This window comes from Oryx dammah, unplaced genomic scaffold (genome assembly GCF_014754425.2).
Source record: "Oryx dammah isolate SB20612 unplaced genomic scaffold, SCBI_Odam_1.1 HiC_scaffold_15, whole genome shotgun sequence".
NCBI lineage: Eukaryota > Metazoa > Chordata > Mammalia > Artiodactyla > Bovidae > Oryx > Oryx dammah.
This window is the reverse complement of record NW_024070199.1, coordinates 36,472,470-36,484,722: the sequence shown is the minus strand read 5'-3', so window position 1 is coordinate 36,484,722 and position 12,253 is coordinate 36,472,470. Positions and strand designations below refer to the sequence as shown.

The following is a 12,253-nucleotide window of genomic DNA, read 5'->3' as shown; positions in this document are numbered from 1 at the left end:
TCATTGATGCAGACTGGCATCATAGGTGCCCCTGATGTCTGCCATTAGACCCACTACCTAAAGCCAGTTGTATGTCCCTGAGCTGTCCCTGAAGTCTTGTCTTTGCCATTTGACAACTTATCCTCCTAGCAATCTCCTCTGCAAAGAAGACATGAATGCATATCTCATGAAGTGTCTAGGAAGAAGACATGAAACCACGAATGTGGAGTGTGGCACTAGTATCCACTTTCATGATACTCTTAGCAGTTTTTTCTCCAAGTTGGCAAGGTTCTCCATCTTCTTAGATGTCCATGCAGATCAGTTTGATTTTCCAGCCAAGATTCAAGGAAGAGATATAGTTCAATTTTCTGTATTCTGAGAAGCTTCAAAGTCCACTCACCAAGGACACTGATGAAGGCAAAGATTTTATCAAGAGCTTTGTGATTTTTCTCAGGTCTTTTAGTGGCCTAAAGGGGAAAACTAGGGTTGGTCAGAGCATATATAACTAGGGGCTCCTGGTCACCACTACATGCTAAGAACCCAAACTTCCCTGAGTACTTGGAGCCAGGAAAGAAACATGAAGTGGCTTGTACTCCTCGGGCTGGTGGCCTTCTCAGAATGCATAGTGAAGTAAGTATGGGGACTGTAAGTTGCATCATATTCTTTTCTCGGATTTTCCTTTTCATGTGATTATTCTTCCACCCATCAGGTTTAGAAGGGAATGGAGTATTTCCCTAAGAGTCTTAAAGTTCCACTGTTACTTATTGATAAGTAACTTACTATAGGAACTGTGTATCCCAAGGTCTTGGGGTCCACAATCTTAGGGTCCAGTCATGTCATAACCTGTTGAAAATGCAACTCCTTGCAACTGTTCAGTGCACAGTCCATGCAGATGTCGATGTGGTCCTGTGGAATAGCACTTTTCTACATTTTACTCAACATGTCCTCTTTTTTCCCTGTCTACTTTAGTGTGTATATGCCTATGTCTGCATCTCTGTATCACTGTCATTTATCTCTCCATCTCTTTGGAAGTCACTGAGAGTGTGTGTCTCTCTGAGTTATTTTCTTTTATTTTTCATTTGACTCTTCCTTCCTTTTTCAGCCTCTGCATTTCCCTTACTTGTTCCCTATATTTTGGATTCTTCTTTCAACTCTCTCTTCTCTTTCAATGTGGAGAAAGATACACTGTTTTATAAACAGTGTTGTATATCTGACAAGCAGTGTGACCACTTCCAACTCAGAAATCTCTTGCATTTCAAATTGCTCCCTTGTAAAAGAGGATAAGAGTACCCCTTCTAACTCCTTCCTTGAGTTTCTATGAGAAGGTTAGAGTGGGATGGCAACAGCAATGCTAATGGCTGTCATTGTTGAGACTTTCTATTTATCAGGTACCTTATATCCATCACTTCACTTATCCCCAAGATATTCTATTTTGAGGGGTTGTATTGTTACATTCCTCCATTTTACCGAAGGGGAGATGGAGACACCACATAGTCATAAGGCTTACCCAAGATTGCAGAACAGAACCTGTATTCAAATCTATGTCTTTGCCATGGTATATGCATAGAATTCTGATAATAATGTGTCTCATAAAAATGATTAGAAAATACAAAGAACCACTATAATGACAGTTATACCTTAACACTGACAGCTAATTGTAGCATCTTCTTTGTTTTCTTTGTCAAATGCTCGGTGAAAGAATACCTCTAAGGAGAGTGAAGACCACGAGAAAAACCCTCAGTGGAAAAAAGATGCTGAACAGTTTCCTGAAGGAACATACTTACAGTCTATCCCAGATTTCTTCTCGTGGCTCAAATCTAACTATTCACCCCCTGAGAATCACCAGAGATGTGAGTATTTTGGGAGGATGGTGCTCCACAGCGCCCCCTGGTGCTCTTGCCCAGTACTGAGGCTCCTCTGGAGGTGTCAGGTGGGATGTTGGGGTTGGAGTTCCTGCAGGAGGCAGAAACCCTGGAAAACCGGGAGCCCAACCAGAGGATAAGGCACTCTCATCCTTAACTGTTGGTCTTTGTGACTGGGCCCAACAATTACCTGGTGGGAGGTAAATATCCATTTCTGTGTCAAAGATTTGTCATTAGTTTAAGGGAGACTGTTCCTTCTGAACTTAGTGAGCCACTCAGTTACAGATGAAGACTGAACCGTCACTGATCAAAAGGTAGAATCGACTGCAAAGCAATTGTGAATCCCCAGGTAGAGGAATTCAGTTTTCACAGATGCAAGAATGACAGCAGGAAAAAGTTACTGAACCTGTATTCCGTGTATGGCCATAAGAATCACTGTGGTTACTGTTTTTAGATTAGAAAAAGGGCTAATTTTGTCTTCAAAATGTCTTTAAGAATGTCCATGCCAGCCTGAGAGATGGGTGGCTGAGGTTGATCAGGAAGGACCTCCTGGAGAAGGGGGTGCTAAGGCTGGGTTTGAAGAGAGGATAGAGCTTCTCAAATGAAGGCACCAGGACTACCCTGAGTGCCCAGGAGTCCTGGAGGAGCAGTGATTATGCCTCTGGGCTTCCCATGCAGGAGGTACCACTTCAATGCCTGGTCATAGAGTGACTATCCTGCATACGATGTAGTACAGGAAAAATATATCAAATGCAGATACCTTTGTAATGAAAGTCTGTCAGCTGCACGGTGGTTAGGAAGTGATCTCCAGAGATATGAGACACCCAGAGGGAGACATCAGTGTGGGAATAGAGGGTAGCCAGTTCTGCACTAACCCACTCACTCCTTCTCCCTGTAGATGCACTACATGGGTAAAATCACCATTGGAACACCCCCTCAGGAATTCCAGGTTGTCTTTGACACAAGCTCCTCTGACTTGTTGGTGCCCTCCATCAATTGCCTCAACCCAACCAAGAGACCCTGTAGTGAGTACAGACACCCCATACACAGACCATCCTTCACTGGCCCTGCCACCCTGTTTCCAACCTTGGCACCTGATGACACTCACCTCTTGTTTCTGCAGGTAAACAAGATAAGTTCAAACATAGTCTGTCTTCCACCTTCCGGTTTACCAATGACACCTTCAGAATGTACTTCGGTTCTGGAACGATGAGAGGAGTTGTTGCTCATGACACAGTTCGGGTAACATTGTAACAAATGCTGAGTCAGGACTGGCTATGGAGTGACCAATGCTTGCAAAACAGATGCAGAACCATCTGGCAGGACCCTTCCTAGCCTAACTCCCATAGATATTGGCCATCTTATTCACAGGATCATGTCTCTGGGGAGGCAGTGCCCATGGTGACACGCGAGCAAACAGATTAGCTAACCCAGAGAGTGGCTTGAGGTGTGAACTTGCAGCCCCTCTGCCCATGAGCAGTTCAAGGTTCATTTTGCTGTGAGCGAGAAGGAATAAAAGCACTCACTTTTATATTCACAGACTGTTTCAGGCACTTTCCGGTGATTACTGGTTTAATCCTGCAACAATCCCACACAGCAGTTACTCTGATTAGCTCATGAGACATATGAAGAAACTGAGGTGCAGCCAGTGAGGGCCTTGCTGAGGTCACACATTGATAAAAGGTGGAGATAGGCTGGCTTTTCAGGACTGAAGTTGCTGTGGGGTGTTTGCAGAAGGACAAAACTGATCTGGGGACCCTGAGTGCAGTCAAGGACTTCAGGTATCCAGAGTGGGAACCTGGAAGCCTGAGAAGTAAAGGGCCTGATAAATGAGTTCTCACTCTAGAGGACCCTTGAGAGTCTAATAAACACATGGCCTGCCTCCCCCAAAGTACTTGAATAGTTCCCCTCTCTCTCTTTCTCTCTCATACACATTCATACAAATATACACATATCCCCAAAAGTGAATTCCCCAGGCAGTAATTTCATAGAACCCTGCAAGCAAGATTGTGTTTTTGGCTTCTGTCTTCCTAGACAGATGCAGAATCCACAGTAGCTTACAGAGAATGCAGTCCATTCCTGTCATTAGGTCACAGTGATGCCAAAGAGAAGGCTATCTTGCTCTCGATTGTTTTGTCCATAAGGTGGCACCAATGGGACCTGGCCTGACTCTCGGTTGCTCCACCTGGACAGAAGCCATCAGGCCAATTTGACTCACTGACATGGTGTTTTTCAGAGGGGCAGAAGTTTTAAAATTCACAGCCTCTCTCAAATGGAACCCAAATCCCCCTTCCACCTTGCTCTAACCATCTGTGGGCCACCGAAGACAGAGCCCAGCTTCAATTCTTCTCTGAGGAGATAATGGCAAGGCACCCCAACCCAGTCTTAGCTCCACTTCAAATATCTGTAAGTGGGAACACTCTTCTCTCCCACAGATTGGGGACCTTGTAAGTACTGACCAGCCATTTTGTCTAATCTTTTCGGAAACCTGGTTTGATATGCCTTTTGATGGCGTCTTGGGCTTGAACTATCCCAACATATCCTTCTCTGAAGCTATCCCCATCTTTGACAAGCTGAAGAATGAAGGTGCCTTTTCTGAGCCTGTTTTTGCCTTCTACTTGACCAAGTAAGTCTGAGATGGACAACCTCTTTCTCCAAATTAGGTGTAATATGCTTTTAGTTGCAATAAAATTATAGAACACTTGATAAAGAGGTATCCTGAGAGATAATCTAACCCACCATAAATATGGCCCCAGGGCGCTACCTGGCTTCACCCCTGGCATTTATAAATAAAATTTTATTGGAAGACAACCCTGATCCTGGGCTCAAGACCAGTAACTTGGTCTAGGGGAGTAAGTGAGAAAGAAGGATAATGGAAAGCAATTGGAAGCAAGTTGAAGGAAAAGGCATTAGGATTTGCTTATGAATTTGATATGGAAGGAAGGAGAAGGCTGGTGGATATCTTTCCTTCCTCATTAGCACTTCACTTGGAGCCCAGGACCAGCTACCCAATTTGTATGAGGCAATGAAAAACAAAAGTGTGGGATGCAAAAGTGTGGGACCCCTTTTTCAAGAAATATTAGGCATTTCAAGACAGAGAAAGCAGAGGTGGGTTCCCTTCTGAGTGTGGGGCCCTTTAGACAGTAGATGTCACAGGCCAGTGGAGCCAACTCTGGGTGACCTGAACCCAAATGCTTAGAACCCCTGGCCTTGATTTTCCTGAAAAATAACAAGGTGGACAAGGGGAAAGCCAAAACTCTTCAGCACCCTGTCCTCTGATGGTGTCTGAGCACTCTGGTTGCTGAAGGTCCAGGGAGTCTTCAGAAGACTTAGTGGGTGGAGCCCAGCCAAATGATTCAGCTTCTAACCTCCTCTGTGCCACTCATTAGCCAGTAACAGACCTCAGTCTGGATCTCTATCTCTCCTAGATGCTATTTCTGCATCTGTACATGGGGACCTTATTAGGGCCTTGATAGGTGGACAAGCACAGCTCTCAGACAGTGCTGTTTTTACTGTCCTCCAAGGATCTCCCCCTCTCTTCTCTCTACAGAAACAAGCGGGAGGGCAGTGTGGTAATGTTTGGTGGGGTGGACCACCGCTACTACAAGGGAGAGCTCAACTGGGTACCATTGATCCACCCGGGCGAGTGGATCGTACACTTGGAGCGGTAAGCCTCTCCCTCTTGAGCCCAAGTGGTGCTCCCACTACTGTACATGAATGCAGGCAGAAACACACAAATGCATTCCCAGACGCACAGTGACACAGACATATATACCACCCACAACAACACAGACAGACACACAGACACATGGAAACACACAAGCAGATACATATAAACATACACAGAGACACATATAAACATGCATAGCTAGTCAGAGACACACAAGCACACACAGAGACACATACAAACAAACACACAAGCACATAGATACACAAACAACCCATGGGTTCATAATCCCCAGGCATTCTGAGCAAGGCTCTGACCAGGGTCCTAAAAGGGTCTAAGGAGGTCTGTTCAGCTGGGAAAGGGCTGCATCCACCACCCTTTGAGATGGGGAGCATGGTTAGAGGACTCTACAGTGTGGTGAACAGAGGATCAAGGAGAATTTCTCCAGCCTGGACAGAGTTATGATAAGATGACCAACTGTCCAGGGCTGCCTAGGACATAGGAACAAATGGATAAATGTCAATTTAAAAACAGTAACAGTCCTGAGAAAATGGGGAAGTTAGTCTTCTTTGGGAGCAGCTACGCAGCAATGGAGGGAGTTTGGCTGCAGTGTTAAGACATGAAAGCAACTAATAAAAAAGACACCACGCATTCTTGAGCACACAGTGGGGCAGGGGCTATAACAGAGAATCAGGAAGGTGGGATCAGAGAGTGACCTGAGGACAAGAGGCATAACTGACAGGATTCTGTGTGATACCCTCAGACAAAAGCTGACCTGTCCTTTGGAGTTTCTGCAGGCTAGTCATGTATTTCCTGGCCAGGGTCTCAGGGTCTGTGCTGGTTGTAGGAGCAGTACTGGGAGACACCCTTTCCCAGAGGAGCCCATCTATCCCCCTACTATGAGATTCTGCTGCCCCTGAGAATCTCCATCTTCACTCTGTGTGAGACCCGTTTTTTGTTCCTCACCAGATACAGCTCTCTGGAGGTTACTTATTGTTTTCTAAGTCTTCATTCACTCATTGAATAGACAAGTACTGGGTATCCACTGTGTGCCAGGCACTTTAGGGAGGCAAGGAGAATAAAACTCGCCTTCACTTCTAAGAAGGCAGATGTACATGAAGTGACTTGCCCACATAGTGAATTGTGACTTTGGTGCATGCCAGACATAAGGAGGAGAAGGCAATGGCAACCCACTCTAGTACTCTTGCCCAGAAAATCTCAGGGACAGCAGAGCCTCGTGGGCTGCTCTCTATGAGGTCGCACAGAGTCAGACATGACTGAAGTGAGTTAGGAGCAGCAGCAGCAGCAGCAGACGTGAGGAAGGGTCTACAGATAGTGACCAAGACAGGAGACTGATAAATACTGGGGGAAAGACTTCCCAAAAACAATACAATTAAGCTGGATTCTGGAAGATGAGAAGAAATTTGCTAGTCAAAGGGGATGGAGTCCTCTAGGAATGTCAAGGTACAAAAGATCCTGGTGTATTCAAATACTGCATTCGAGGATGTCAGGAAAGGTGTTGGGTCGAGAGCAAAGGAAAATAGGGCAAGAGATGAAGGGCTGTTTATGAGACAGTCGGGAAGGGGGCAACTCTGGGGAGACTCAGAGTGACCTTTATGCCCACTTTCTTCCTTTGTCTTTCAGCATCTCCATGAAAAGAAAGGGTATTGCTTGTTCTGGAGGCTGTGAGGCCCTTGTGGACACTGGAACAGCACTGATCAAAGGCCCAAGAAGACTGGTCAATAGCATACAGAAGCTCATCGGCGCCACATCACGGGGTTCCAAGGTGAAGGGTCATGCCCCAGGGTCACTCCCAGCCTCCACACAAAACATGGATCTCCAAGGCCAACCTCTCTCCATCTCTGTCTAACAGCACTATGTTTCATGTTCTGCGGTCAATACCCTGCCTTCTATTATCTTCACCATCAACGGCATCAACTACCCAGTGCCAGCACGAGCCTACATTCTCAAGGTGAGGGGACAATACTGAGGGGTGGTTCTCAAACTGGGGCTTGCAGCAACCCACAGGGTGCTGTTGGGAGGAGACGCCCTCTACTAGCGTCTCACACCATTGCAGATGCTGATGAGCCCTGTGTCTGGGTCATGAGCCTTGTGACTGCCAGAAAACCAACCATTTGAGATTAAAGGGCCATCTGGGACACTGATCTTCCTGAAATAAATATGGAGATGCCACAAAATGCTGGCATGGTGGGAATCACAAGGAGAGGGGAACACTAAGGTCTTCAGTCCTCAAAGAGCTTGAATTAAATCTGAACCCTTACTGTATGAACATGGAAGTCAGCTCTAGCAGTCCCTGAAATAGGCCACATTACAAGGAGAATGGCTGGGAGCAGTCCCATTGTGATGTCCCAGCGTAAGTTAACAGTCTCCCTTCCCTTCTCAAGTTTTTTCCAATTTGGATGATAAATTACATGGCCAACTTAGTACTCGGCTGCATCTTCCCCCTGTTCTGGCCAGGTGCCTCCTTTGTGACTTGAGGTACCCAACCCCTCTGTGGGGAGGTTGGATACTAAGGTGAATAAAGGGTGCACAGTGACTCCTCTGCCCCAGTACAGGGTGGAGGCTTCATGTCAGCTCCCTGTGGGAGTTCAAAGCAGGCTGCTGGGCTCAAAGAAGGCTTTGAGGAAGAGAGGGAATTTCAGGGATTCTAAAACCACAAACTCATTGAGCCATATGGAGGGTTGCTTGGTTCTAGGCAAAACGGCACTGGATTCCATGCAAATGGCATCTCAAGGTGACCTGCACTAGGGCACTGAGGACTTACTGGAGGTGATGAGGGCTAGGGACTTACCAGTGGGGATGTGGAACTAAGCCTGGAGTGGCCAAGGAGGGTGTGTGTGGGCCAAAGAAGGCTTCACAGAATTCCTGAGTTAAGTCTTCAAGAACGTGTTGTTCGCACTGCTCTATTTAAGATGGATAACCAACAATGAATTGCTGTGTAGCTCAGGGAACTCTGCTCAGTTATATGACAGCCTGGATGGGAGGGGTATCTTTGGGGCCAGGATACCCAGATACATATGGTTGAGTCCCTTTACTGCCCACCTGAAACTCAGAATATTATTAATCAGCTATACTCCAATACAAAATAAAATTTTAAAATAAAATAAGGATTGTGGGGATGCAGGAGGAGAACCAGCATTCTCTGCAGAGAAAACAAGGAGCAGAACTCAGAAGGAAGGAAAGAGGAAGTGAGGAAAACTATGGACACACTTGTTCTTTTCTAAAAAATTATATTGAAGTGTGGCTAATCTTCAGTGTTGCATTAAGGTCTGCTGCATTGCAGTGTGACACACATAAAAAGTGTGTTATACACATAAAAATACTTTTTCTTATTCTTTTTCATGCAGTTTATCACTGAATATTGAATATAGTTCCTTACGCTCTACAGTAGGACATTGTTGTTTTTCATTCCTCTGTTTCCCCAACTCCCAGTCCTCCACTCACCACACCCTTCGTCATGGCAACCTCATGGCTTGGCCCCCTTTGGTTTTGGTTGAAGTCTCATATCCTCTGCTGCTGACAAAACCCCTTGATACTTACCAAAAGAGAGAAATAAAACAAATTGTGCTGGTTCTGGGTATTGGGGGGAATCACCGGTAAGGGCTCATGCTGACTGGTGTATGTCTCTGACTCCCCCAGGATTCTAGAGGCAACTGCTATACAACCTTTAAAAAGAACACAGTGAGGACATCTAGAGAGACCTGGATCCTGGGTGACGTCTTCCTGAGGCAGTATTTCTCAGTCTTTGATCGAGGAAATGACAGGATTGGCCTGGCACAGGCAGTGTAAATGCTTAAAGTGGTTCAGGAATCAGTGAGCCTGTTCTAACATACACTCACTCACCCTTTGAGCACTCCTTCCCAGGATGTAGATGAACTGTATTTGGTGGTCTGCACACCCTATTCTCAGTAAAGAATAAAGGATTTCACTTGTAATGGTGCTGAAACAAATGGGTGCATCTGTTTGTGTCTGGGAGGTATACAATGATCGGGAAGGTTCTACAACGAAGTCTGAATCAAAATTGAGAGGAACCCTACTCCAGCTGGCTTCAAGAAAAGGAAAACTCATTGAAATGATTCTGGGAATCCAGGACACAAGAATCAGAGCAAATGCAAAGATCTCAGTGACTGGACCCAAGAAATCAGAAGTCAGCAATTCTCTCTCACTCTCACTCTTTCCCTTCACACTTCTTTGATGGTCTTAGCCTGGCAACTTTTTTCCTTAAGGCTTATACACCTAGTGAGGGAGTCCAAGCTACCTGCCCTAGGGTTCTAAATCCCAAAGGCATCACCTAGTAAGGAAAGAATATTGCAGACATCAGAGTTAAGGGTGTTCTCTGAATGACCCAACTCAGATCACATGTACAGCCCCAGATCTGCCATCCTGGCAGAGACATGGGGACTTATGATAGGCTTTACATGGTTTTTGGCCCTGACCCAGCAGCACACATGATTGTCAATTTCCTCTGGAACTACATGCCTAAAGCTGGGAAGAGGCAGCCCCAAGGATAGCGACTGGCAGACGGTCTAGCCCATGGAAGAGTTTTTGATGACCCACCTACTCCACCACCTCCTCATTCAGAGGAATTATAAGGTGTAATGAAATAGACTCTCTTCGTCCCATCTCAGATGACCTTATCACTGGGCTTCTCCTCCAGGGGATTTTGGGTGAGGTACTTCATGCAGAGCTGGTTCCTTCTTGTTCCCACACCCCTGTCACCAGCTCTCTGCCACATATGCCTGCTCTGTCCCTTCCAGTCCTACTTGGTAAATGGTGGCCCCAGTGGATCCCTGAGCCATTCCTTTCCTCCAGGGCCCAGAATGCCCCTTCCTTGGCCTCCAATGCTTCTGGGGAGAATGCAATGCATGCATTGGGTACCCAGGATACATATTGACTTCAGCCTTTCTGAGCTTCCTCCAGGTGTGGAGCTACAAAATATTTGCTTGGAGCTGCCATGGTTAGGCACTTTTGCAGTGGAAGCATCCGTTTTTTCCACCTTGGAGCCCTCAGTAGATGCCTCAGCTAAGACAGCAGGGGTTAGAGGTTGACTGCCTTTCAGATTGACTGGTTTGATCTCCTTGTTATATAAGGGACTCTCAAGAATCTTCTCAAGAACCATAGTTCAAAAGCTCAACTTTTAGCCATTCCCCCTTTCTTATGGTCCAGATTGCACATCTGTACCTGGTTACTGGAAAAACCACAGTTTTGACACTATAGACCTCTGTAGCAAACTGAGTCTCTGCATTTTAATACACTGTGCAGGTTTTTTATAGTCTTTGTTCCTTCCAAGGAGCAAGTGTCTTTTCATTTTGTGGCTGCAGTCAAGGTCCATAGTGGTTTTGGAGCCCAAGAAAATAAAATCTGCCACTGTTTCCACTTTTCCCTCATCCATAAGCCATGAAGTGGTGTGACAGCATGTCATGAATGTTAAGTGTCTTTTTGTGAACAGTTTTTGGAATGTTGAGTTTTAAGCCAGTTTTTTCATCTTCTTTCCTCACCAAGAGGCTCTTTATTTCTTTGCTTTCTGCTCTTAAGGCAATGTCATCTTCATATCTGTGGATGTTGCTATTTCTCCCAGCAATCTTTATTCCATCTTGTGAATTATGCAGTCCAACATATCGAATGATGTATCCTATATAGAAGTTAAATAACCAGAGTGAAAATGTACACATTGTCACGCTGCTTTCCCACTTTTAAATCTTTCAGTTGTTCTGTGTCTTAGTCCAACTGCTGCTTTTTGAGCCACATACAGGCTTTTTAGGAGACAGGAAAGGTGATCTGGTACTCCCATTTCCTTAAGAACTTTCCACAGTTTGTTGTGGACTACACAGTGAAAGGCTTTAGCATAGTCAGCGAAGCATACAGAAATATTTTCTGGGATTCTCTTTCTCTATGATCCAATAGATGTTGGCAATTTGATCTCTTGTTCCTCAAACCAGTATGTACATCTGGAAGTTTTCAGTTCATGTATTGTTGAAGCTGAGCTTGAAGGATTTTGAACATTACCTTGCTAGCAAGTGAGATGAGAGCAATTGCATGATAGTTTAAACATTCTTTGGAATTGCCTTTCTTTTGGATTGGAATGAAAACTGACCTTTTCCAGCACTGTGGCCACTGATGAGTATTCCAAATTTGCTGACATACTGATTACAGCACTTTTATACTCTCATTCTTTAGGTTGTTTTAAACAGCTCATGAATGGAATTCCATCACTGGAATTCCATCACTTCTCCTAACATTGTTTGTAGTGATGCTTCCTAAGGCCACTTGACTTCACACTCCAGTATATCTGGCTTTACATGAGTGATGAGTGCTTTACCCAAGCATCATCACTATGCCAGTCATTTTGACAGTTTTCATTCAGTTTTTCTGTGCATTCTTGCTGCTTCTTCTTAATCTCCTCTGCTTCTGCTATGTCTTTGACTTTTCTGTCCTTTATTGTGCCCATCTTTTTATGAAGTGTCCCTCTGGTAGCTCTAATTTTCCTGACGCAGTCTATACTCTTTACAATTCTATTATTTTCCTCTAATTCTTGCAGTGTTCACTTATGAAGACTTTCTTATCTTTCCTTGCTATTCTCCAGAACTCTGCATTCCATTGGGTATATCTTTCCTTTTCTCCTTTGCCTTTCACTTCTCTTATTTTCTCAGCTGTTTTAAGGCCTCCTCAGGCAACCCCTTTTTGTTTCTCACATTTGTTTTTCTTGGGAATGGTTTTGGTGACC

At 45.1% G+C, this 12,253-nt stretch overlaps 1 protein-coding gene across 1 annotated transcript; it reads left to right on the top strand.

Moving 5' to 3' along the window:
• The first annotated feature begins 508 nt into the window (after window positions 1-508).
• LOC120874492 (pregnancy-associated glycoprotein 1-like) lies at window positions 509-9,318 on the top strand. Its single transcript, XM_040255920.1, has 9 exons — window positions 509-609; window positions 1,679-1,829; window positions 2,740-2,866; window positions 2,965-3,083; window positions 4,277-4,467; window positions 5,392-5,508; window positions 7,153-7,294; window positions 7,382-7,480; window positions 9,169-9,318. The coding sequence occupies exons 1-9, from the start codon at window positions 509-511 to the stop codon at window positions 9,316-9,318; spliced, it is 1,197 nt and encodes a 398-aa protein (XP_040111854.1).
• Window positions 9,319-12,253: the final 2,935 nt, after the last annotated feature.